This window comes from Asterias rubens, chromosome 19, assembly GCF_902459465.1.
Source record: "Asterias rubens chromosome 19, eAstRub1.3, whole genome shotgun sequence".
Lineage (NCBI taxonomy): Eukaryota > Metazoa > Echinodermata > Asteroidea > Forcipulatida > Asteriidae > Asterias > Asterias rubens.
The window spans coordinates 2,515,565-2,543,298 of NC_047080.1; the positions used below are offsets into that span (position 1 = coordinate 2,515,565).

General features: G+C 41.5%; 1 protein-coding gene across 4 annotated transcripts; it reads right to left on the minus strand.

Annotated features, from left to right (window-relative positions):
- On the minus strand, nt 1-27,657 carry LOC117302893 (protein transport protein Sec16A-like). Of its 4 annotated transcripts, none has more exons than XM_033786861.1 (29): nt 27,572-27,657; nt 26,399-26,515; nt 25,116-25,613; nt 22,447-24,938; nt 21,116-21,306; nt 20,071-20,321; nt 19,131-19,428; nt 18,485-18,681; nt 17,931-18,082; nt 17,224-17,285; nt 16,848-16,986; nt 15,784-16,011; nt 14,186-14,283; nt 13,745-13,826; nt 13,400-13,517; nt 13,005-13,116; nt 12,482-12,641; nt 11,966-12,052; nt 11,543-11,647; nt 10,667-10,826; nt 10,065-10,477; nt 9,496-9,783; nt 8,795-8,848; nt 8,354-8,492; nt 7,771-7,914; nt 7,241-7,365; nt 6,463-6,687; nt 4,217-4,279; nt 1-585 (listed from the first exon to the last, which is right to left on the minus strand). In XM_033786861.1, the coding sequence occupies exons 2-29, from the start codon at nt 26,451-26,453 to the stop codon at nt 370-372; spliced, it is 7,152 nt and encodes a 2,383-aa protein (XP_033642752.1). In that variant the 5' UTR covers nt 26,454-26,515; nt 27,572-27,657; the 3' UTR covers nt 1-369. The 4 variants fall into 4 exon arrangements, with proteins under 4 accessions (XP_033642752.1, XP_033642753.1, XP_033642751.1 ...); XM_033786862.1 differs by lacking the exon at nt 4,217-4,279 and adding an exon at nt 1,728-1,751 and having other exon boundaries at nt 7,241-7,368; XM_033786860.1 differs by having other exon boundaries at nt 7,241-7,368.
- Between the last annotated feature and the right edge of the window lie 77 nt (nt 27,658-27,734).

Sequence of the window (27,734 nt, forward strand, 5' to 3'; positions counted from 1 at the left end):
TTTTTAATTGTTGTGTCTAGCTTTAAATGTTTTAGAGTTTGCTTAAAAAGTTTTCAAAGATGAGCCAATAAATGTCCAAGTTCTTGGTCTTTGATTCCTCAATGTAATCTGAAAACTCAAAACGCCTTTATGTACTTTTATGTTTCTACATGGCGCTCTGTTCTTTACATTTCTGATTTTTCCAGTCCAATTTGAAGGGATTGTATAATAGCAACCTTAATTGCTAAGCAAAGTGTGATGTCACAATCCAAATCCCGATGGTAATACTGACAACTCATCAAGATAATCGCCGTGATTAGTGATATCCGCCCCTGATGAAGTCCAATCCATTCTCCCCAAAAAGTCCTAGTGAAGACCTCGACACAAGTTTTACCTAGCGGTCGGGTACTGCCTCCGAGTCCCATACCCTCGCCTGGCTGAGGAGGGCCCACCCCCTGATGGGGCTGACGGGGGCATGGATGGACCCCCTAGCTGATTGGGAAATGTTTGAGGGTTGAAGAACACTGGTCCTGCTGCCTGAGTAGGAGGTGGTTGAGCAGCTTGGGGTTGCTGCCTGGCTGATGATTTATCCTCCACCTGTGTGGTCTGTTTCAAGAGGGAAAAGTAAAACAAGGCGGTTGTTATCTCACAGGGAGCGTCAAAACAAAGATCCAAGTTAAAAAATGTGATAAACATTTCTGAAATCAAAGCGAACAATTGTTAATGATCTCACATTTTGACAAGTGAAAAACAAAACAGGAACTAAAACCTAAAATCAACAAAAAAATATTACGCCAAGGGCATTTCGATATACTTTGTTAGCTGTTTTAGCCATGTTACGCTTGACCAAATGACCAAGATCCCCTTACTCTTTTCCAGCTGTCAATTTCACCAACTTCCTAACTCACCAGCATAAAAATTCCACACATCCAACACCAAAAGACAAGAAAAAATATTGAGAAGCTTGGACCACCGCAATTAATTTGATGCCGATCCAACTCTGCTTCAGGGGCAAAGACAGGGTTGCGCTTTCGCATCGTCAACCAAATACAACTTCGGTCAGAAACAGTTGTTGGCAACCACCACATCGTTAAAAAAATAACCCCCATGTGGTGGATTTCAGCAGGCTGTATGCTCCCCAGGGAGTTGAAATACTTAGAGGAATGGTCTAAAGTATGACGAAGGTACAGGGATAAAAATCTTGTAAACCGCCTTGATCTACCAACTAGGATATGTGCGCTATAAGAACCAAGTATTACGCGCTCAATATTATTCCCTGCGGAAAACGTCCTCTAAAAACTCAGACAATTTTTTTGAAACATTTCTAAGGTGCATCAAGGCCAAGACCAGGGCCCAGTTTCACAGAGCTGCTAAGCACAAAAATGTGCTAAGCATGAAATTTTTGCCTTAGGATATAATTAGGATTACCGACCTAATTTCCACGTGATATTCAGGATAAAGCAAACAATAGCTGAATACCAGTAACAAGCAATATGCGACAAATGGAAATTAATTTGGTTAGAAAGCCTGTTTTTATCAAGGAAGAAGTTTCATGCTAAGCAAATTTTTGTGCTCAGCAGCTCTATGAAATTGGGCCCAAGGCATACCATCCTATGCTTATAGTTTACACCACCAAGACCCAGATGCTTAGCAAGTTGTGTTAAACAGACAGGAATAAAGAATGTTCACTATTTAGAAGCACACAGTTGCATATAAACTAAGTGGCGATTATATATTTAAATACGTACACTTCGATAATCCTTCCATGTTCTCTGTAAGAATAAATTTGAATAAATTTGAATAAATTAAACGGCCTGTTTCCATAGGATGTTGTCTCTCACACTACCTCAAAGTCACCACAATGATTCTTTATTTCTATAAATTCTAGCGATGACGTGAACATCTAATCAACTACAGAGCGAAAACGGACATTTTCCTACGTCACAATTTAAACTACCCATGGAGACGATGCAGTGAGACACAGTTTGACCGAGAATTAAAAGAAAGACCAGCTTGCCAGAAAGAACAACAAACGCAGATGAACTATTTGTATGTTTGCTCAGAAAAATGAAGTAATCCTAAAGTGCAACACTCTACCTCAATGGACGAATATTAACCCAATGAAAAACATATCATGGACAAATTGTGTGAGGTGGTTAGTTGGAAATAAAATAATTTAAAGTTGAACAAAGACAAAATTACGGCCGCGGGATTTCAAACAACAACCTCTGAAAACGTGCCAGTGCTCTACTCACTGAGCTATCTAGCCCTACCATGACCTTCTCTTTCTATTTCGTCAATATCTTTCTTCGGGGTGCCAGTCAGAAGCCAACCGAACAAAGATATTGCCAAAATAGAGAGTCTCGATAGCTCGGTTGGTAGAGGGCCAGCACGTTACTCTGGAAGTCAACGGTTCAAATCCCACTCAAGTCGATTTGTCTTTGTTCACCCCAAATTTATTTAAAATGTACAAGTCAGTTTCCCTTGAGGTTTACAGTGAAACATGCAGTGAAAAGAAGAGCTCAGTTAAAATTTACATGAAGATGAATATCTGTGAGTTGACATGCAATTAAATTGATGGACGAATGATAACAAAATAACAAGGTAATAATAATATTGTGATATATATCGTTTCATGGATGACTATTTAGAGACTATAAAGGGTGCGTTCGTTTAGCTTCCCTGGGTCGACCCAGGTCTGCCCCGGTATGTTCGAATAGCTTTGATGGGGCTCACCCGGGTCAGCCCCAAGTGCCCTGCTTGTGGAGTGGGTCAGTTGGGGGTGACCTGAGGTGCATGCCGTCACCACGAGAGGGCGAGTGTGGTCGTTCGATTAGCTCTTGTAAGGGGGTCACCTGAGTGAGCACTGCGAGGTCGACCCAGGGAAGCTTATCGAAATGCACCCTATATAAACACAGAGAAAAATTTGAAGGCTGTAATCAAATTGATCGCATCTGTAGGGGATATTTGATGAGAGATACTCACGGGGTAAATCACATGGTACTCGTGTAATTCTCATGTGTAACTCGAATGACACTCATGAGTAACTCATGTGATGCTTGTAAGTGTAAACTCAAACCCACTCCTAATTAACTAGCTCCAAGATTACACTAAGAGCAAATACATCTACAGTCACAGAAGATGCAATGATCAACAAGCACGATATATAGTGCCTAGAGGCTAAATACACTTTATGTATCTACACTTATAGCGAGAAAGTAGAGTCAGGGAGTTAGTAGCTACAGCAAGTTTAGTTAGTGGACAATGAGAAGTTCCAGCATGTTAGTGGACCGTGATTATAAAGAGCAATTGAGAGGACCTTGTGCAGCTATAGCAAGTGAGGGGACAGTTAGTAGCCACAAACAAAACTATGGCTACAGGACAGTGGGTCGTTGCATCGAGTGACAAGGGAGTGAGTAGCTAGCAGGCTAGCAGTGAGTAGCTACAACAAGTGAAAGCAAAGTGAATAGCTAGAGCAAATGGGTAGTGAGTAGCTACGATGAGTGAGCTGATAGAAGCTACAGCAACTAGGAATTGAGTGGCTACAGCGAGTGAGTAGCTAGGGTGAGTGAGCAGTAAGGAGCTATAGGGAGCAGACACAGCAAGTGACAGGAGAATAAGAAGCTACAGGGAATGAGCAGTGGGTAGCTACGATGAGTGACAGGAAATTGAGTAGCTACGGTGAGTAAGCAGTGAATAGCCTCAGTGAGTGAAAGAAGAGCAAGTAGTAGCTACAAGAAATGGACAGTGAGTGGCCACAACAAGTGACAGGAATGAGTAGCAACATGAAATGAGCAGTGAGTAGCAACATGAAATGAGCAGTGAGTAGCAACATGAAATGAGCAGTGAGTAGCAATATCGAGTGAGTAGCTCTGGTGAGTGGGCAGTAAGGAACTACAGTGAGTGACAGGAAAGTAAAGTGAGTAACTACAAGTGAGCAATGAGCGCTACAGTGATAGTAGAGCAAGTAGCTACAGATAGTGAGGGGACAGTGAGTACCAACAAGTGAAAAGCCATGGACAAACAGCATCAAGGAGAACGAGGCAAGATAGGATTGATTTCAGTGGGCAACCAATGAAACATAAACATGTAAAAATAAGAGCTGCATAATGTAAAATGAGAGGACAGTGAAAGGCAAACAAAAAGCAGTGATACGTGGGTCGATGGAGAGCCAAGATGAAGTGATAGCTAGGGTGGGTCGTCAGACAGGGGAGATAAGAAAGATATATTTAAATACCTTCTCTTGCAAATGGTGGCTAACCTCATACGACAGCGAGCTCATGGAACTAGACCGAGATAACTGAGCGGTCGGGGGAAAACCCAGCCAAAGAAAGAAAAACCGAAAAACAAACCATGGGGAAGAGGGGGGGGGGGGGAACAAGCAGTAAAATAAAAATAAAAAAGATCATCAGGTAGGATGTCATGCGCAAACTGAACGCTAAATATAATCTTGAGTCCTTTAGGTAAGGAGTGGGCTTAGGGCTGGGGTGGGGTTAAGAGTGGTGTGCAAAGGAAGGAAGTTTTGTGCTGAAAATCTATAAAAGATCTAGCAATAAACACCTTCGATCGTCAATTAATTTTGCAGTGATTGTGGACATTCCAAAAATGGATTGGTTATTATCAATATACAGGCCTGATACTTCACGGAGGCAACGGAGGCGATTGCCTCCGTTGCCCCTTGCCATTGCCTTGGTGCCCTTGAAATGCTCCAGTAGAAATTTACAATTTCCTCATAGGGTGCCCTTTGCTTAAGAGAAACAGCCTTGGTGCCCTTGCCTTTTTAAAAACGAAGCATACAGGCCTGAATATATAACATTAATAAATAAAACAAGTTATTTGTCAAAATGACAACAATGTGCTGTGGGCATGCACGTACAGTGAGAGGTTGGAATAATGGTTGCAATATTCAGCTTTAAAACCATGACGACAAATCTTGAGATTTTACTTTCCAGATGCAAGGTACCTTTTTTTGTGACCCCAAACAAGGTCACTTTGGGGTTGTAACTAAGATTATGAGATTATCACAGTTCACCACAAAGAATTGCTCCAAAGAGGTCATAGTTCAAGTTTAGGTCAATCTGAGGTCAATTGGAACTCAATGAATTAAAACGAATGGCAGCTGGAAGGTCACACTCCTCAAATTAATAAATATTTCCGAGTGGATGAATGAATCAAACTCAAGTCTTTCGTGTCTTTCCTCCCCCCCCCCCCCTCCCACCAAAAGTATAACTTTATGACTACTGGTGGAATTGTTGATGCATGCATTTGATTATGAATATCATGTGAACCAAATTGAAAATGTTCTTATGAGTAAACAGAAAGGAACAAGATATCAAAAACATTTAAAATGTTGTCTAATAACCCTATCCTTACCAAACTGCTCTGATTCAACCACCACTGTCGTCAACATTTGTTGACTATTTACACATGAAACAAATATTCTAACATTATAGCATTCGCGTACTCATTGGCAAATTTTTTTAAGCTCTTGTTATGACTATGAAAGCTTAATTTTTGTTATTTTCGTTTTTAATAGTATTTGACAAGTGTAAAGCATTCCTAACAAATATGGCTTACTAGTCTAGACCCAGACACTCCCAGAAGTTACAATACGAGAGGTTTACAGGCGGGACGTTGACGGAAATACAAAACTGCACAGTCGGAAAGTCTCAAATATTTGTTTCTCCCATAGGTGACCATTTTATCCTTTTAAAAGAAAAAAATGTGCAGGCTCAAGGACAGTTTGAGAAAGTCCTCAAATCAGGAAAAAAATTATGAGAACTCATATGCCTACTATACTTATTAACCAAAAAAGTGGTATGAGAGCTGTCGGCTAGGTAGCCTCTGGTAAGGAAAGGGTTACTGTGTTGAAAGTGAAGCAGTGCAAGCAACAAAATGGTCAGTAGCTTCTGTCACAAACTGACCAGTTGAGCTCCAGTTCAGAAAGAAGTTTCTAAGAGTCTGGGTTGTATAGGCTGTTCAATGAGATTGACCTTTGACCTGGTGAATGTTTTAGTGTCATGGAGCAAGTGGTTATGATTTGCATAAAGGTCAATCATTTTGCATAAAATACAAATGATCTGGTGCCTCATGTCTACATCGTGGCCTGTTTAAGCGTGATTTGCATAAAGGTCAATCATTTTGCATAAAATGCAAACGACCTGGGGCCTCATGTATTCATCGAGGCCTCTATAAGCTTTCAGTTAAACCTTATTGTGGAATACCTGCATGATGAGGCCACTAATAGTGGCCACCTTCCCCTCACTGGTGTCTCCCTTGATTGATGAACTAGAGAACGAGTTGCCTCACTAAAATGGGAGACTTTGGAACGCAAGGTGGCAGCAGACTTACCGGGTAAATTTCTATTGTGAACGAAGTTCTGATCATGCGCACAATGGATTTACCTGGTATTTCTGCTGCCTACTAGTGTCCACTACTAAAGTCCCCAATTGTTTTTGCAATACAAAATTTGTATCAACTTACATTTTCTTCATTTCGAGTTTGTGGTGGCGCTAGCTGAGAATTGTTGGCTTGATATTGCGGATCGGGTAGCTGCTGCTGTTGATACTGGCTTTGTTTTTGTGGATCGGGCTGTTGTTGTTGTTGTTGTTGATACTGGCTTTGTTGTTGTTGTGGATACTGTGGTTGACTGGCTGGCGCCTCGTTGTAGTTGCCGTTGTTTGCAGTAAATGCATTTGGATTGAAAAACTATAAGAGAAAAGTTTATATAAAAAGATGGCTACTTTTGAGTTTTTTTTTATGAACACAACGTCCAGAGTGTAAAGTTTAAAGTTAATGAATTAGGTATGAATGTAACAGTGATTATGGTTGCTTAAAAGGCATCCTTGTTAACAGGTTTCCTCAGACTTCCGAGCTACAGCAATTACATTTGCTTATGATGCATCCTTGTTTACATGTTTCCTCAGACTTCCGTGCTACTGTGAAACGTTTGCTTTGGCATCCTTGTTCAGAGGTTTCCTCAGACTTCCGAGCTACAGTGAAATGTTTGCTTAGGCATCCTTGTTCAGAGGTTTCCTCAGACTTCCGAGCAACAGTGTTAGTATTTGTCTTTAAAGGAATTCGGAGTAACCGTGGTTATGTTTGCTTATCATGCATCCATGTGCACAGGATTCCTGAGACTTCCGAGTTACAGTCATTAAGTTTGCTTTTGAGGTATCTTCAGGTTCACTTCCAAAAATTTGTGACAATAATGAATAATTCTCAGGTTGGGTCACATTTGTCTGTCAGTTTGAAAAAATACCTGTTGTTGCTGCTGTGGTGATGTGTCACTGTGTGGCGTTGCTGGCGTAGCCGGCGTCTCTGAACGAGAGGATGGATTAGCGACATGCTGCTGCTGGCCAGGGTTAGGCGTCTCATCCCCTGCTGCTGCTGTTCACAAAAACAAATTCACAGCATAAGACTTTTTGCAAGTTATTTTATCAAGTGACAAACTCTATAGACCATGTCATGTTGTTTAGAAAAATAGCCCAAACTGTCCAAGGCACCTATCATAAAACGCTTCTGTTCACTTCACTTGACAACAGGCTCTGCCTTGTCTTGTAAAATCCCTTTCTGGGGTTATTCTGTGACCCCCAACTCATGACCTTTGTCCTGTTGTTATACAAATACATGTATGGCATACAAGAATAGACAGACTGCCACCAATGTTCGTCATTATATTCCGCTCTATCGGATGTCACACTTCATACCAATGTTGATGAACAAGGCAAAAGCCGCAATCACAAAATTTTCTTCGGCAGTATTTTCCGTTCTTGTCTCCTGAACACATACCTTGTCCGGGGACGAAGAAGTTCATTGAGGTACTTGGTGGTCCCGAGGGTAGTGACTGGAACAGCGTACTGGGTGGTGGCATGCTGGCTTTAGACACCGACGCCCCACTGCTCTGACCAACCACATCAACATAGTTTCTCCTCGCTGTAAACAAAAAGCGAAACAATATCCTACAATTTGATTTCAAATTTGAGAGAAAAATCTTATCTTTGTGTGTTTTGTAGAACCTGGTTTTTTTTCTGGCAATTTTACAATTTTACTTGCTTACGTACACATACTCTGCTGATCAGGAACACCGTAAGTCGAGTCTGGTGTTCTTATACGCAAGGCCATGACAAGCCCAATGACCAGGTCTCTTATGTAATGCGCATTGAATCAATGTTATAAAATGCGCTACATTATAACTAGTTACTATTGTTACAGACACTCTAAATGACTTCTTAAGATAGACACATTTTATGATCTGTTTATAATTCCTTGGTGGCTACCCGGTTTCTTACAAGAAAACAAAAAAATGGAGAAATGGGAAAGTTGTATAAAGGGTAAAAAAGAAATATTGAGTTGACAATATCTTGTCTTATACCTGGCTTTCTGAATTTATTTTCACCAAAGGCTGGCGGGCCGGTTGAGGGTCCGGAGGTCTGGCTCCCGCCTCCTTGGGGAGTAGGTACAGCTGGCTTTAGGTCGGTGTCTTTGGGTGGAGCTGGTGGGGGCGCTACATACTGAAAATCAAGTTTTAAAAAGTTATCAACAGTTTGTTCATTCAATGCAATGTTATTCTTATCTCATAAATCTTCACAATAAAACAAAGTAAATATAAATATAAAAAAATGTCAAAATAAAAAATAGAAAAAATAAATAAAAAGTATGTTTTTTTGGGTTTTTTTTTTTTTAAGCACTAAAAATGTACCACTATCTTCCTCAAATATATTTTTATAATAATGTCATTTTCTTAAAGCAGAGAGGCTCCGCCCAAGCTTGTTGTTCCTCTGTGTCATAGTGAGTAATGCTATAAATTACTTACTTCTTCATCTTCATCCTCGTTTATCCATCGTTTAGTTTTGGGGTCCCACTGGATCTGTCGGAAAGTTTAAAAAAAATCAAATTCATCAATGAGGGTAGGATTATATGTGGCTTTTGTCAATGTAATGCAAATTTATCAGCAGAATTATCCAAAAAGATACATGTGGTTACATGTGTAAGTTCCAGCTGAATGTAGTCTACTTACTGAGAAAACTCGATCTGTGGGAAAGTTTTCAATTTTCAAAATCATCATTAAAGTTAAGGTCATAGATTGGCTTTCGTCAAAACAATGCTGATTATAAAAGAAATAAAACAAATATAAAGAAAGATTCAATTTTAAAGTAGCATGTGAAAGTTTTCATCTGAATATAGTGTCTACTTGTGGAGAACACAGCCCAACACGTGGAGAACACAGCCCAACACTGTCACAGTGTTTTTACAAGAGTGTCAAATCCATCCGCGATTAGTAAGGTGACAGCGAGTGTCCAGTTCTTGCAGCAGCATTGTGAACAGACATTAACCCTCAGAAATCTGAGACACTATTCATGCATTGTATTGTGACCTTACCCAGGGAACCACAGCAAAAGCACAGGGCACCTCGGCAATTGCTGTACAAGGCCGTTCGAGATAGTAGTTGTCATACGGCGACCCGGTCTATAAACAAAATATGAAAAATCAACAAAGTTTTTTTTTCTTCTTTACCTTCTTGTTGTTATCATCAGGTAGATGAACTTGATTTCCCCGCCCCGTGACTTTGCTGAAAAATCCTCCAAACCAACCCCGACCGCCGCCCTGTTTGGCTTTGGGCTTCTCCTTTGGCTTCTCCTTGATTTCCTGCTTGGGCTCTGGCTTGGGATCCTCCCTCTGCAAGTGTTTGGTTGAGTCCGTTGAATAGGTGCGGGCTCTTCCACTTGGTGTGTGTGGGGGTGTCAAGGTGTGCGCCGGTGAGGGTGGACCGGGTGCCTTCTGGCCGTATTGACTGAAAGAGCTCTGAAAAGTGATAAGAGTAGAATTTATCTGGTTAGAATTTGACAATCAAAAGGATAAATTTATCATGTGTCCTGGCGTGGGTTCAACCCAAGGGTTCCAAATGTTTCACCCAAAAGTTTCATGAGGTTTTACAAGGCATCCAAGGATTTCACAAGCTTTCACAAGGTTCAATAAAAGGGTTTCACAAGATCCAATCAGTGTTAGTTTGGATACTTGATTTGAAAGTACTTTATAATTTTACTACCGTGTGCCAACTAAAATAGTAAAATCTAACGACTTACAGTTCTCGTGCTTGTACCATAGTAGTCGAATGCTGCCCTCGATGCTCTGCTCTCCTCCAGCTCTGTTCCGGAATCACCAGCCGAAGTTGCGCTCGTTGTGCTGTACTCTGAGAAATTACTGTTTAGCGAGGCACCAGGGTCGACGTTGCGAGGCACGGACGAGAGCGGTTGCTGCCCAAATGTTGTGTAGTTGCCCGAGTTTTGCGTTAGAGCAGGATCACCCTGCGCCATATGCTGTTGCTGCTGCTGTTGTTGATGTTGTTGTTGTTGTTGTTGTTGCTCATGTTGTTGTTGTTGCTGTTGTTGATCGTAGCTATAGGCACTGTGTTGATTCTGTGACAGGTCAGTTGTTACATCTGAAGTTGAGGGCTCTTGATGGTAGTAGCCGCTCGTTGTCAGGGCGTAGTCGCCAACTATCCAGAAAAAGAAGAAAAACAATTCGATATAACTTTTCGAGACAAAGTGAAAAAGAACAGACGAGGAGACATGTTAAAGTCGAGGTCGAGGGCCTTTCAAAAATGCTAAAAAGTTTACACTGAGAAAGCAAAAGTACACATATTGTAAAAACAACTTCAAAACAACAACACAGAAGAACAAATTACCGGATGCATAAGGTTCTCCGCCCTCGTTGACATGAGCAGGGTCAACCTCAAACGTCGGTCCACTACTTCCGACACTCTCCCCCATCGTACTGAGATTGCTGTAGGATTCACTCCAAGGTATTGGGGTACCAGACGTAGAGGACGGTTGGATCTGACCATCCTGCAGGGGAGGGGGTTAAACAAATAAAATAATAATAATTTTAATAATTGCCACTGCTTTGATAAATAGAAAATGTGAAAAAAATACAAAAAAAAAAAATAGTAATAATAATATACAGCATTCATAAAGCGAACAGTATTTCAAAAAAAAAAAGGCATTTAAAAATTCCATCGCAAGGACAAAAATCTAGTTAGATGGTTATTAAAGAAAGGTGTTTTATAAAAAGAAGGGCTCTTTTTAAGGCCAACACTCCTCCCACAAGAAAATTTACATAAAAATCTTTTGAGCTTAGCTACTTTTGTGCTCTATGAAACTGATTGAGCTCAGGGCCCAAGTTCATGAAGCCTGTAAGCACAACAAATTTGCTTAGCATGAAATTTCTTCCTAAATAAAAAGAGGATTACCAACCAAATGTCCACATGATTTGACTCAGGATAAGCAAACAACAGCTAAATGTCAGCAACAAGCAATATGCAACAAATACAAAATTTGGTTGGTAATCTAGTTTTTATCAAGGAAGAAATTTCATGCTAAGCAAATTTTGTGCTTACAGGCTTTATGAAATTGGGCCAAGGTCAGAATCTTAATCAAGAGCAGGAAAAGAAGCTCCTGTGAAGATAGACCCCCTCCTACATATCTCACAAAATTCATTACAATCAAACACTAGCACATCAAAAATACAAGTAGATGAACTATGACGGTCCCACTAAACTTACATTCATTTGTCTGAGAATATCAGTCAGCTTGGACAGCCATTCTGGATTGATCAGAACTTGCCCGTCATAATATTGGTCGTCATGGTATACCAAACGATCAGAAAGCTGGGGGGAAAAGGGGAAGTGCACATTTTTTAACAACTACCATGGATAAACTGTCTGAAAAATTAGCACATTTTAGAAATATTTTACTGTCTGAAAAGTTAGCAAATTTTAGAAATATATTACTGTCTGAATAATTAGCACATTTCAGAAATATTTTACTGTCGGAAAAATTAGCACATTTCAGATTTTTTTTTAATAGTGGGTAGTGCGTTATGATAGGGAAATTGATGAAGATTCTTTTGGTTGTGACTAGGTTAGAGTTATGGTCCGAAAACAGAACTTAGCGATGTTAGTAATTGATAACTTGTGCATCCGTACCTGACAGATCTGGTTGACTAACGTTGAGCTGTACAGACTCGGCATGTATAACACGGCTTTAGCTACGACTTCACAGTAATGGAGCGCCTGAAAAGGATAAGAGGAAGCACCAGTTAATAGATGATTCTACATTTCAAATGATATTTCAAAATACAAGCCTCTTGCACAAGTCATGAAACAAAAGTAATGACCAGGATTCGAACCGACACCCTGATGAATTAACCGCCAGGGCTCAATTTCATAAACTGCTGTTAAGCAGATAAAATTTCTTTGCTCAAAGCAAAAATAAGTAGGGCACCAGACGCACCATTCTAAACTTTGTGGAATTTGTGCTGGTAACCTGTGTCTGTTAAGCAAGATTTGTCTGTGCTTAGCATGTTTTTTATGCTTACAGGCTTTATGAAATTGTGCCAAGAACTTGACTTCTGTAGACTAGACAATTCTTGGAGGGGAAAAGGAGATGTGAAGAGCAATCAAAACCTTTTAGATTTTGTTTAATATTTCGGGGACACCCACCTGTGTTGTGAATCCATGTTCTGCTAGTCTGGTAGCATAGATGAATTTATAGGGTTGATAATTAGGCAAGCTGTAGTGTTTATTGGCAAGCAGTTGAGCGTACTCGTAGACCTCCGTCTGCTGGATATTGGAATTCAGTGCAAAGTTCTGGAAAGGAAGACTGGAAGAAAAGAAGGGAATTACAGTAGAAAAGGTATTGTTTTTTGGGGGGTTTATTTACAAACAGTCAAATATATGCAATACAAAAAAATTGTTTTATAAAAGCTTGCCTATGCTTTGCCTAACGTCACGGGCCGCGTGGGCGGTCACTTTAAGGTAAGGGCCACACTTAACTTCTATTGGCTGTCGACCGAATCAACTACCACCAGGGACATGTTGCCACATACCTCTATGCCGGAAACAGGGTTATCCCCCTTGACAGAATATCAGAACAAATGCAGCATGTTTAGTTTATCAGGAAGACTCCAAAAAGTCTGCATTCAGATCAAAGGCTAGACTTCTCATCCCTGGTTTAAGGACATACCTGTGGCTAGCACCGATCATGACCATCTTGGTTGTCTTGCTACCGTAGACGCCCAGTCCAACTTGAGCCATCAGATAGACAAAGTGAGATGCCTTCAACAAACCTCGTGATGCTGATAAGAAAAACGAGGAAACAAGAAATCTGTTACAGAACTTACAGCAACCATGGTTTTAATTTGAGTTCTGTAGAGTGGCAAGTGTTTTGCTTAAAAACACAAGTGTCGATACCGAGTTTAACAAACAGTCTGAAGGCATCAATCGAGAGTCATCATTGCAGAAAACAAAAAATTATCAGTCATTTAGAATGTTCGTCTTCTTATAAACGCAACACCACTATGAACTGTCCTGAACGAAATTTTCTCTCAGAAATACTGCCACTAGCGTTTGAGACCTTACCTAGGGAGTCACCGAGGGTGACGATGCTCTTACTGTCCAGCTCTGAATCTGGGCTTAGATTGGAGAGGATCATGGCTAGATGCGGTCTCCAATCGCCCCACTTCTCATCCGCACAGCTCTGGCAAAAAAAAAAAAAAAAATGAGAATGAGTTATAAGCAACCTTCTTTATATCTGATGAAGAACATTAATTCCATCAAAATTTCTGCTCGTTTTTATTCATCGCCTTAAACAAGGCCACTCTTGCAGACCTTGAATAAGATGGAGTTCATGGCCCTATGTTGCCCCTTGTCTTGCTCTTGGAGCACCCTAATAAGTTCCCCATAAAATAAGTCTCTACTACTCACAGTGACTGCAGCAGGCTGTCTCTCTGACATGAGTTGATATAGTGTCTGTAGGGGATCGTTCATCGTTAGACTGTTGGCAAATCTACAAACAATCAAGAAAAATTACACTTAAAAAATTCTATTCAGAAATACCTGGGAGAGTATATCAATTTAACTTGCGATGCTCTACCAACTGAGATCACTAGCCGTTATGTCTGTGGTCTACATCTACGTCTATTCTGCTACATGTCTAAGCCTGTTAAGCTTCTAGATGGTGGACGGCTTTAGGTGCCAAAATAAACACAGGGTGCAAGCAAAAGCAGCAAGCTGGATTCCTACAGCTCAAGAATGTCTTGAGGAAGCTTGGACAGTGCGAGGAAAGAAGCTGTGGGAGTCTCTCAAATGGTCTCCCTGGTTTGTCAATATCTTCGCTTAGTCTGGGTGTGTTTGGTCTATACATACCTAGTCATGACACTAGTGTGAGTTCTACTGTCCATCTTGCAGGCCAGGAGGAGGGCGTGGCCCCAAAGCCCCGCCTTGATTGCTGCCTCAAGTGCATCCTGTGAGGGATTAACAAAGCAAGAAGTTGCTTTAGTACTACATGTATAAACATACAATATGTATGATTTTTAAAACTCACTTATTTCTAAATTTTGAAGTGGCTAGTTAATTGTGTTTGTTTGCAAATAAATCTTTCCCAAAAATGTTTGTTTAAATGCGAGGTAAGAGGTTTGTAATTTTGTTTTAATTTCCAAAGGGCCTCTATCTTTTGAAAAAAATGATTGCATCACAAAACTAAGTTTAACCTTGGAGCCTGTCTGTAACACACAAAACATTCATTTGTAACCAAACAAGTTACTAATACATTGATTGAGCTTTCACATAAAAAGGCAGTCAGTGCATATTCATCAGAAGGCTTTGGCCACAGCTGTGAGTGTTATGCGACAGGTGCAATCAATTACCGTCTATAAAATAATTACATTTAGTATTCAGAGAAAAATCTGTATGGTTAAACTGTCACACATTCCCAGTGATTAGAGAGTCAATTTTTTAAATGCAATCGGCAGACGAAACTAATGATATTCTACAGGATTAAATGGTTGCAGACAATATTTTTTCAACCGTATACATGAAATAACAAACCTGTGAACATTAAGGCTTAGTTTGTTGTCTCTGCTGCGCCTTGAAACACTGTTAAGATTGATTTGGGGCATTACAAATACCTATTGTTTATTTATTATTATTATTAGTAAACAACCAAGTACAATTTTCAGTAAATAAACATACTGTTCTTAATTTTGGTTGTAACGACTGTAATTAGTTTAAAACTTGTGGGATTTTGTTTTAAATGGAGTGAGTTCTTAAAGTGGTCTCCGTGTTCCCAATAGCTTTCTCTAGTCATTGTTAGGCGAGTGAAGCGTGGGAAACATGTTTGCCTATTTATAGGCAAAATCTACACAGCAAAGTGGATCTACATGTGGTACTACCACAAACTGATTATACATGGATACCTCGCCATGCAATGCCACAAAACCCACATACGGTGTAGTGCTATCACGAATCGGCGTAAAGCTCCCGTTATACAAGGCAATAGACCGATCCATTAAGCTCCGCCCCATTGCGTATTGACCAATCACAATGCAACGAAGGTCCAACCAAATAAGGTCCGACATGCGTGCGTCTATCTTGGCGCGCGCGACAGAGTTGTGCAGAAAGGCATTGGAGAGGCTCACGTGTTCTTGCTCACACGTGCGTCGTGGGCGGAGCCTACTGGATCGGTCTATTCACAAGCAACCAGTTCCATGCAAACTCCAAGAAGAGAATCCATTCACATTTGAATGTTCACATATTATTCTTGGGTATCGTAAGACATTGTTTGCAAAATGACTCATGTACTACCAAAGTGGTCTCATAGCATGCAGTGCAGTTGGTTGCCTCCAAGTTGCCTGTGAAATTTTCCTTGTGTGATAAGGCCCTAAGCGTAAGAAAAACAACAAATCTTTCTCCCCATTGCAACTATTATAGCAATTAATTTTCTTCCACTTATTTCATAAACGTACCTTCTTACGTCCAAACAACAGTAGCTCTCTAAACCTACTAGTGTCGGCCTCAACATCCCTCAAATGAGGCTTCTTCTGCACTACGACCTCTGAACTCTGACCCTCAATGCTAGTCTCCTCTCCAGCCGCAGCATCCTCTTCAGTCTTGGGGTCTGGTGGGGTTATGGAGGAGGACACCATTGGGTGGTTCTTCAGAAGAAGTTCCGAAATGTCCGTTTCCATGATTGACTTTGGGGGGAAAGAAAATAGACATATATTTCAATGTTTTACTATGAATTTTAAATTTTATTTTTTGCCATAAACTATGTTAGACTGTAGTATCTGAGAAAATACAGTTAGCTGTTGCAGTACTACAAACAAGCTACTGCAGCCAATTTCGCAAAACGCTAGGACTAATCCTACCTCAATTTAGGACGAGTAACCCGTCCCAACTTTCAATGCGTCCAATGCCTTTTGATACGGAACTTAACTCGTCCTTAAGTCCTAAGTTTAATCCTTAGTTAGGAAGAGTTTGGTGAAATCGACGGCTGGATATATCACATAGATGCTCAAATAGAGATCTCAACAAAGACATCTTCGTTCATCTACACCTTGCTTCCTTTTTTGTTTTGCCAAGACCTTGCTTTTCAACTTTTCCATAGAGATCGTTCTTCGTATAAATTGCCTTAAAGGATGACATAGACTTACTGTACAAATAAGAAATGCCAGCTCAATCACCTCATTCAATACACTCCTTACAGCTCAAATGTTCCGGCAGGCTTACTAATAATTCAACTGTGCCTCAGTGTCTTGGAGCAAACTTTTTATACAGGCCCTCTTTTGACCCAATTCAGCTGCTGTCATCATCAGAATAATCTTGGATGCGCCATTTTGATGGTCAATGTCACTGTGCGTTAATCAGTGAAGTGCGCGTATTAAGGCAATGCAGCGTTTACACAGAAACCTATTGACCGCCAAAATGGTGAGAATGGCACAGTCACCGCATGTGAAGTGCGTGCAAGGGGTCAATAACTGACTTTTGTACTTGATTGATGGATTGGTTGATTGAGTGAGTGAGTACATACCCCGTTCTGTCGACAGAGTAGAACCATGAGCTCCCATAGTAGAGCCGCTGACTCCCTATCCATCATCTCTGTACTCTCACTGCATGCTGCGGACTTCTGCTGGGAAAACCTGAGCACATCACCCTTATGGGTTTCCCCTCTGCAAATAGAAATACAAAAACGGTTGACGAGAATTTGACCCTCAACAGTTTTTTTTTCTTTTTTCGGACACGTTATTTAAAAAACTCAACAAATTTATGACAGTAATATCTTACTTGATAAAAGCACTGCAGCGATTGATGTGGAACATTTTGAGATATGATTCCTTTCTACTGAATGGGATTTTAGAGAAAGGGTTAAAAAAAAGGGTTCAGGAGCAGTCTAATTTCAAACTTACCGTATAAGAGGCCCGGGAAATGCTCGCATTTCTTCAGTCTCTGGGGTGTGTTCCAGCATGGTCTGTTACAAGACAAAACAAAAAAAATTTATGAGGACAAAACTCAAACTATACATGTATTTCAATTCTGTCTCTTTAGAAGCCTTTTGCAAGTTTTTAATTGTTTTATTTATTTATATATTTATTTATTAAATTATTTATTAAGTTGATTATAAATCCAACAGTACAGTTAGTGTCAACAAAATGATGAATAGAAAAACAAGAACAAATGGTCAGTTTTAGATGGTGGAGGAAAAACCCCAATGGGGAAAACCCAAAACAGTCGGTTGAACCGGAAACTTAATCCACATGTAAAATGAAAAGGGCTTTCCCTCTCAAAGATGAAATTCCAGGCCTGGTAGTGATCCTGGCCAACCCTTGCCCAAAGCTGTGCAAAGTTGGTTTTAGGGATAAAGGCCCGGTCCCACTGCAGCGATCACAATAACGATAACGATAACGACGCCAAGAGAACGCATTCTATTGGTTGAATGGGCGTGTGCATATTCTGCCTGGAGCAATTCAACCAATAGAGCGCGTTCTCTTGGCGATCGTTATCGTTATCGCTGCAGTTTGACTGGGCCTTTAAGTTCTGATTTCATTTGTTTTTAATTCTCTTGTCAAGCTCAGATACAAGGAAGAAAATGTATTTAAAAAAATGACTACTATACCTCTACGCTATGTATTTCCACAGAGGCTGGCATTCCCTCTAGCGGCATGTTGGGTAGTACCTTGATGAGGTGGCCACCAGGGCTAAACCGAGCTATAACATGAGGGAGAGTGAACTTCGCTGGTGTCATGCGCTCTGGTGGTGGCGGTGTGGCTGTGTAGAAATATAACAGTTTCAATTTGAGAAGTGATGCGCCATAACTAACAAATAGCTGCTCGAGTCGCAATTGAATTAGGGGCAGGTCAAACTGGATATAAATTCCTCTGAAAGACTTAGCTATACAGTAGTCAAAGGTCAATTATTCACAGAGCTTTTCACCGCAACTTCTTAAGGCATTCCAGCTGATTTTTGGTAAGGCTAGAAAACCAGACAGGGAAAGCGATATCAATGGTAGACTTTGGTTTAGGTAGGTGGCAGCAAACTATTTTGTAAATTGGCATTGTTTACGTAGTTCTGAGCATGCGCACATCACCAGAACAATGGATTTTAACCTGGCAAGTCTGCTGCCACCAAATGCCATATTGTAGGTCTCATACATTTAACGTAAATACCTACCTTGTTTGACCTCCTGATATGAGCTGTCCGAGCTATAGCCGTAGTTATATGAGTTACCGTACTGATCTTGATACGTCGTCGCTGCCACACTGCTGTTTTTAGCCTGGTCGGTGTAGTCACCGGAGTATATACTGCTCTGGTCTGCGTTGTACTTCTCGGGTGTGTCCCCTCCTTGGTGATGGAAACCCGAGGAAAATCTGCGGAAAAATATGATTATATATCAATAATAAGCCACAAGGGAAACTGACTGAGTATTAAATTGCAAATGATTTTTGGAAAGAGGAAAGAAGATGGACTAGACCACGACTTGATTTAATGACCGCGATTAACATAATCGGCGCAATACCAACTAAGCTATCTAGCACTACGTGGCAGTCTCCCCTATATTTTTTTCAATGTCTTATCAAGGCGCCACTCAGAAGCCACACAAACAAAGATGTTGACAAGTTAGGGAGAGAACACTTCCTAAAATAACGGCAAAAGAAAAACCACATATTCTTCATCTCAGTCAATTAACAGCGGCAAGCCACCAACCCGGTCATTACCACGCAGTGAAGACCAGCTCCCACACACTGTATTTCCCCAATTGAAGGAAACACAGCAAAACTTGACCGTTGATCTTGACACCACCTTTGACCTTTCTTACCCTGTATCTGATTGGTCCGCCTGACCACTCCGCGTATCGGCCGGCCACTGCTGCTCAGGCGCCGACGTGTTCTGTCGATTGTCATCATCAGTTCTCTCGCGGTAATACTGGTGTTGTCTCTCCCAGTTCTGGTAACGTTCGTCGTAACTACGGTTGCTACGGTCATCGTAACTACGGTTGCTACGGTCATCGTAACTACGGTTGCTACGTTGGTCGTAGCTCTGGTTGATGTAGTAGCCCTTCTTCGCCCAGTATTCTTGAGTTTGTCTGTCGTACGGTCGACCATAAGCATCATAGCCTGGGGGTAGAGTGAATTAGTGTACCTTATGAGATTGTTTATTTTCTGTGTATCTTTAATCTCAGGAAGTGGAAGTAGTTTTCATGATAAGATGATCAGTGGGGGTAAACAGGAAAGACATCTTTCCGGACCTTTACCCATTCTAAATCCAGTTAAACAGCAACATGGTGGGCTTAAAATTATAAACTTGTTTAACCAACTATTTTCTTTAGAGGATAAAAATGGTTAATAGGGCGAATCCTACGACCTATGAACCCTGACCTTTGTAGTGGTTGAATAAGGAAGCGTCCCCCCAACTTTTAACACACTCTTGTTCCTATGGTAGCATTAAACAGGTCTCCCCTAAAGAGAAAATACCCTTTTCCTAAAATGTTGATGGAACGTACAAATAAAACACTGTCCCAGACTTAACCGCAAGAGGTATTTCTCCATTGAGAAAAGTCAGTGTTTCCAAGAGGAATGTTTCCAGCGATTTTGAAGACGCTCTCTTTACACTAAACTGGGCTGTAATAATCCGGCACTTACAACAATCACTCAGAAACTTATACACATCCTCAAACAAAACTGTCGACTGCAAATTGGCATAGTCTCTTTAGAGGACACGCCTTAATAGGACGAATCCTACGACCTATGAACCCTGACCTTTGTAGTAGTCCTGCGCCCTCGGGTCCTTCCTGTCGTAGCCCTTGTAATATTGATCGTATCCTTGTCTCGACTTTGACCGCGGTCTGCTCTCCTGTTCGGGGTATGCTCCCTGCCTCGAGGGGTCTTGATACCCCTGTCGGGATCGAGGTCGCTCCCCATCTCGTGTCCGCTCCCCTTCAGCGTACCCCTGGCCCTGCCTCGATCGGGGCCGCTCTTGGTTCCCGTAGCCTTGTCTTGAGTAGGATCTCCTGTTACAAAATGAAGGAAACATTACTTTACAGCATCAGTCTCTTAGTACATGTGAAGTCAAACAGTAATTATGTCCATCTTGCGCCAATTTAAACAATTTTCGAGACCAGATTGGTCCAACAAACATTACTCCAAACAAGTGAAAGCAAAACAAAATCGCTCACATTTGGTATATCAATGATCCAGTGTTTACCAAGTAGGTCATCGATGCAATTCTCAATGCACATTGCAATTAACATCATGCAGTTAACAAACAAACAAACTGACTCCGTTCCAGCTGGGGGGATATTGTTCCCTTCGGCAAATGATCGGTAGGCAATAATTTTGTTTTAATATTTTTTTTCATTTGGCAATTTGTTTGCCAAAATACTGTCAATATTATATTTTTTTTTAAAGGCTTTTATATGTTTGGTAGTTTTTCTACAAATGATTGGTATGGAGCCATCTGAGATATGTGGGTTTTGCACCCCCCCTAAAAAAAAATAATAATAATAATTTTTAATTTATTATTAATGTTTTTAAAGAGTTTGTATCCGCTTGGTTTATGTCAATGCAGGATGAAAAATCTGCTATTTGAACACACTATCTGAGAGATTCAAATACTGGGGGATAAAAATGTATAACATTTTCCATTTTACCACAGTTCTTCAAAGTGAAATGTTTCTAAAAATGCATCATACTATCCAAAAGCTGCTGTAAGTTTTTATTGCAATTAATTTTCAGAGTCATTACCAAACGCATACAGACCCTTCAAATGCCAACGTGAGGTGTTTAAACACAAGAGTGTACCTACCTAGCATCGTAGGCCGCGGAGCCTCTGTAGCCGTACCCACTCTGTTGATCGTAAGCTGCAGCATACCTACCGTAGTTATCATACTGCTGGTTGCGATAATCGGCATACTGATAACGCGGGTCGTATTGCTGCCTGTTGTAGTAGGGATCAGAACTCCTCCTGTCGCCCCACTGACTATTCTGAGGCTGTCCCTGAAACAGAATCAGATTTGAATAAATGAATAACAAAAATAATTTAGTTCGTCCTGCCCAACCATGAAGCCTGTGGATTTGTTTCCCTCAGTACTCAGAAAACGGAGTACAATGTACTCAGAAAACGGAGTACAATGTACTCAGAAAACGGAGTACAATGTACTCAGAAAACGGAGTACAATGTACTCAGAAAACGGAGTACAATGTACTCAGAAAACGGAGTACAATGTACTCAGAAAACGGAGTACAATGTACTCAGAAAACGGAGTACAATGTACTCAGAAAACGGAGTACAAAGTACTCAGAAAACGGAGTACAATGTACTCAAAAAACGGAGTACAATGTACTCAGAAAACGGAGTACAAAGTACTCAGAAAACGGAGTACAATGTACTCAGAAAACGGAGTACAATGTACTCAGAAAACGGAGTACAAAGTACTCAGAAAACGGAGTACAATGTACTCAGAAAACGGAGTACAATGTACTCAGAAAATGGAGTACAAAGTACTCAGAAAACGGAGTACAATGTACTCAGAAAACGGAGTACAATTTACTCAGAAAAGGGAGTATACAGCGAATGTTACAAACAGTGTAAAGCCCGGTTTTATACTTCCTGCAAATGCGAATGCAATATGAATTTTGACGTCACAAATTCCCAACAAATAATTTGTACCAGTTGAAATGTGCTCAACCCCTGCCAAACATTAACAGCAAAATTAGGACTGTGACGTCAAAATTCGTATCGCTTTCAGCAAGTATGAACCAGGCTTCCGGTAAGCACCATAATAAAATAAGCGCAGTCTTTTGACCCCTTACACATCGCAAAGCACTTTGACTTGTGCCTATCCTGTCCCACCGTTTTGGAAGTCGAAATGTACACAGAGGAATTGACTCCTAAAATGGTAAGTAGGATATGAAACTTTGCACGGTGGAAGTAGAACTAAGAGAGGTTTGTGGTAACACCATGCGAATATCTCTTTTTGAGTTATGTTGGTTCTGAAAACAACCGGTGGTTAACAACTCCCAAAATGGTGAAAATGATGGACAACCATGGTGCAAATGTGCAATCAAGGTGGGGCAAGGGGTCAATTGTGTTTGAAATCTACCCATGTTAGGTTTAAATTGAAAGCCATTATGTACCTGTTGCATTTGGCCTTGCTGATCTGGAGCTTGATTGAATGATTGTCCTGGTTGTTGAAACGATTGGTGCTGCTGCTGCTGCTGTTGCTGATTCTGCAGTGGCAGCTGCTGCTGTTGGCTGTCCACGCCAGTGTTCAATTGTTGCTGTTGCTGCTGTTGAATTGGTTGCTGCTGTTGATGTTGAATTGGTTGCTGTTGCTGAACTGCAGGTGCGTGGTTCGGAGCGACAGAGGCCCCAACGGCCGGCCCAGGGGTCTGTGACGATGGAATGTGAGCATTTGATACAGGCACTGATTGCTGCGGTAAAGTCGCAGGAGCTGCTTGTGTCACAGCAACGGGTGGTGTCAGAGTGGGAGCTGACGCTGCCAGTTGTATCGAGTCTGCCGTCCTGTTAGCAAGAGGTACAGATAAGGATGGTTGCACTGGGAAGAACGCGGGCTGAGCGAGAAGAGAATTTGAAGAGTTTTGAGTGCTAGTAATTTGAGTGGTGCTTGTTTCAGTGGAAGGCGTTTGAGAAAATGATGAAGCAACGGGCAGACCAAGACTGGACTGTGGTCCGAGACTTGACTGTGTTGTTGGGTTAACTGCCGGCTGCTGAGTTAATAAGGAGACGGCCTCTGATGGTAGGGATGGTACGCTGACTGAGGCGACACTTGCTGCCAGACCAGGAACTGGGTTTGCCTGGGGAGTGGAGAGACGTACAGGAAGGACCAGGGCGGCTGAAGAAGGTGCTGCCGGGGCTAGCAGGATATTGGCCGGCATTGGAGGAACCTCTGCTGACCAGAGTGGAGGGGAGGGATTCACAGATGTCATCAGGGGTTGCTGACTGCGCTGAACGCTGCGGAAGGCACTCGGGTGGGTGAGTGGAGTCTTCTCGTCTGTGGGACTCAGTTCCTTTGGGCCTTGAGGGATCGTCGGCTGAGGTTTAGGAAGACCGAGTGGTGGCAGTCCTGCGGAAAAACCACTGCCTGGACGTGATTGCTGTGGCTCCTCACCATGAACTGACGTGTCCATTGTCGGATTTGTTGTTCTTGGATTTGAAAGAGGACGGTCTTGCACAGTGGGTGTCTCATTTGGGCTTTGCCGCTTTTGAGAGTTGGCTCCTTGACCCAGAGAATGTGGCTGTTGATGCTGTCCTCCTTGTCCAAGTTGCGGATCATCAAGTGCCAAGTGTTGAGAGGTTGGTTGTTCAGCGGCTAAAGGAAGATAAACATTTGATTGGGCTTGCTGTACAGTATCAGAATTTTGTGGATAAGAGTCTGGAGAAGGCGCACTGTTACTGTTTTGATCAATGGAAGTAGGGTTGAGAAATCCTTGAGCAACAGTTGTATCAGGGGTTCTACTTGTTTCATCCTGAGACGTAGCGTGAACATCTAAACTCTGAGAGTCTTCCTTGAGACTTCCCTGACGTTGATCTTGAAAAGCTGGGCTTAGAGAAGGATGCTCACTGCCAACATGGTCTCCCAACATGGAGTTGCTTCGACTTGTCGATGCTGATGGTGGTTGGGAGTGCAGGCTTCCCGATTCCCCAAGAAATGGGCTATTAATTTGACTATGATTGCTGATTTGATCATCTCTGTAAGAAGGGGGACCCTGAAGGCTCAGATTAGGTTGGGCGATCTGGTCAGAACTCCCAAAAGGAGGTTCCTGATCCGATGTTGGACTAGGAACCAAGGTAGGGTCATTTCTCATAGATTGAAAGTTAGACTCTGGTTTGTTATATAAATACACCCCATCCTGGGATTGTGACTGTCCATGACCGTGAGAATCTGAAGACTGAGAATACTCAACGCTACTTCCACTTTCAAGGTTTGGAGCACCCCCAAATGCGGGGCTGATAGTCTGGGGACTGATGCGGACAGGAGGTGAATCATACGCATTGTAAGGTTGATTAACAGGTTGGATACTGGGACCAAGATCTCCACTTGGCTCTTGGGGAACTTCTACTCCAGGCTGATTATAAACATCTGGCTGATTTGACATGTGAGTTTGCTGGTTTGTAGCTGGTTGTTCGAAATCTCCACCAGGCTGTGTACCATCAGGGTTTCCGTGAATGTGGACACCGGTGTTGTCCAGCACTTGGGGCTGACTTGAAGTAGCTTCTTGCTGGTGAAGTTCAGTATCCACAGATGAATGATCGTTAAGAACAGGATCTGGTGTTTGTCGCTGGCTGGCAGACAAGCTTGGCGTGCCACTCGACCCTAAGAAATCTGAGTCGTCATCATGAAAGAAAGAACCAAATCCCCTGTGCGAGTCATTATCATCATTATAGTCAGTTATTGCAAGGCCAGGGTTACCCATTTGGGGTTGTTGGCTGTTCTCATATGGCTGGTACAGGCCAATTTGAGGAGCCATTTGTTGAGCATTATTTCCAGAGTCTGGGACAGGAGCTCCACTCCAGCTGTTCGGGTTGACATTATTCATGTTCGATTGATGCGTCCCATTCAGAGGTTGTTGACCCCACTGTTGCTGTTGGTAGCTGCCGTTGTTATCTGACGGCACATTGTTCCACTGGTTGTTGGGATACTGGTCATTTTGTATTGGTTGGGCGTACCCTTGCTGGGGTTCTTGCGTTGCAGCTGGGTACCCCATTTGCGGCTGTTGCCCATCTACACCTTGCTGACCCTCTTGGGGTATACCCATATTGGGTGGAGGTTCTCCGTTGTTATCTGACGGCACATTGTTCCACTGGTTGTTGGGATACTGGTCATTTTGTATTGGTTGGGCGTACCCTTGCTGGGGTTCTTGCGTTGCAGCTGGGTACCCCATTTGCGGCTGTTGCCCATCTACACCTTGCTGACCCTCTTGGGGTATACCCATATTGGGTGGAGGTTCTCCGTTGTTATCTGACGGCACATTGTTCCACTGGTTGTTGGGATACTGGTCATTTTGTATTGGTTGGGCGTACCCTTGCTGGGGTTCTTGCGTTGCAGCTGGGTACCCCATTTGCGGCTGTTGCCCATCTACACCTTGCTGACCCTCTTGGGGTATACCCATATTGGGTGGGGGTTCTCCGGGGTTATACGGGTTAAACACTGCCGGCTGTGTCTTTTGGTATTCTGTTGGGTTGAAGAATGTAGCTTGGCTGTTGGTTTGTTGATTGTACCACCCTTGTCCAGCGTCTGGTGCCTGGCCACAGTGTGCAGGAGGGCCATCTTGAGTAGGACCTGTTGACAAATAATTTAGTCACATTTAATGGTCATTCAATTCAAGTAAATATCTCTGTTCATTGCCAACTTCGGAATCATCCCAACTACAGTTTGGACCGGTCACCAACTTGAGTGCTACAGTTGGGATGGCCCAACTGTAGTTGGGATGGCCCAACTGTAGTTGGAATGGCCCAACTGTTGTTGGGATGGCCCAACTGTAGTTGGGATGGCCAAACTGTTGTTGGGATGGCCCAACTGTAGTTGGGATGGCCAAACTTGGATGGCCAAGAATTCTTACCTTATTCAGGTCTTGCACTTCACTCTTAAAGGGTCTATATACTTTTTGTAGGACAAAAAACACAATGTCCACAGATTTACATTAAACTTACATATTTTGAAGATAATGATAGTAGAAAGCTTCCCTGAAAATATTACTTGCTGAGGTGCTGTAGTTTTTGAGAAATGAGTAAAACAATGTCATGAAAAAAATGTTTGCCTCAGTGATCATTAAAAACGTATTTTTATGACATTGTTTTATTCATTTCTCACAAACTACATCACCTAAGCAAGTAATATTTTAAGGTAAGCTTTCCACTATCATTATCTTCAAACGGTGTAAAGTTTGATGTAAATCTGTGGAAATTGTGTTTTGTGTTGCAAAAAGTACCAAAATCCTTTAATGTTAAAATATGCTAATTTGTATAGGATTTTTGCAATAGGGCACTACAGCAAAAGCACAGGGCACCACGGCTACTGCTGTGGGTGCCGTGGGTTCTTTCGAGGTCTGTTCACTAGTACCTCACCTTGGTTGTAAAAACCTCCTTGGTTCGTGATTTGGTTGGAGTCTCCCCCAGACATGGTGCTGGATTCTTCTTCTGTTTTTAATAAGAGCTGAAAAGGGTCGTGTTCAGTTCCAAAATCTGTAAAAGAAAAGAAAATTTATCTTAAATTATCACTTCAACAAATAAACCTTGAAAAACAACAATTTGTACTTGTTTAAAATGGATCCAGATCAGAGAGTGACATTAATTAAATGCATTTGAACAATTTGGGGTGACAAATTTAACAAGCCTCTTCGCGATATTATATTTCATTTTCAGAATTTTTTGAGCATGATGATTGGCAAGAGAGGTTCTCAAAAATGACCATCAAAAGATTTAACTTTGTTTTAATGTTAATTTAACAAATTGTTTGTATTTCCAACTAAAACATTGCACTTGTTTTTCTGGGTTTTTTTAATAACTTTGTTTGAGGCGATAATCCTAATACTCCATCCTCATGTCTGATCATAAAGGACACAGACCAGTGGGAGGTTGTATGTAGAGTTTGGACTTTGGGTACAAGAAAAATCTGCCTTGGCAACTAGTCCGATACCATCGATGTTAAAAGAGAGCCATACAAAATAACCGCCTACCCAAAACAAGGTTATCATAAGTTCATAACTACAATTTTGTATTTAAATTTTTGGAAAAGTTTCCGTATGGCGCCACCACTTTTTCATTCGATATGAAATAATATAGTATCTAATTAACCTCAATGAGATATCCCTTTTTGTAAAAATGAGTGAAAAAGTGGTGGCGCCATATGAAAAGTTATCAAAATTTTTTAAAAAAATTAAGAAACCGACAACTTAATTTCAATTTAATTTTTGGTTTGAGTTGTGTTTTCATTTTTGATACACGTCTATGGAAGTAGGTTTGATCCACATTAATGTGAACTTTTAACGATTCTTTTTAAAGTTGCAATTTTTTTCACGAAACTGGTTCTGCACAAAAATACGTTAGGTGCGGTTACATACGGAAGCAGGTAAAGTGGGCAGTGCAGCAGCATTGCCATTGGCAGCAACGAAATAACAAGGAATTTATACGAACAATTACCACATTAATACAGACAATTCTAACTCTAAATTCAAGTATAAGTGTCACGGACATTGAAACTGTCTATTGATTTACAAAACTGCTGAAAAATTTACTTACGAAAACGATAAAATATGGTGTAACAACATCACAGACGGTCTGGAAAATTTGCTGTCGGACATCGCATACGGCTACGTGTCTTTACGCATGCGTGGATGAATTGGGGACGAGCGGGGACGATCATGCATCATCCTCGCTCCCATGGCTTCGTCAGAAAATCTTT

Coding starts and splice junctions, on each gene's coding strand:
- LOC117302893 (XM_033786860.1), bottom strand. CDS start 26,453: ATGTCTGGGGGAGACTCCAACCAAATCACGAACCAAGGAGGTTTTTAC. Junction 20,322..21,115: donor TCCGCGGCCTACGATGCTAG/GTAGGTACACTC, acceptor ATTTTGTAACAG/GAGATCCTACTCAAGACAAG. Junction 8,493..8,794: donor ACGAGGATGAAGATGAAGAA/GTAAGTAATTTA, acceptor CTTGATTTTCAG/TATGTAGCGCCCCCACCAGC.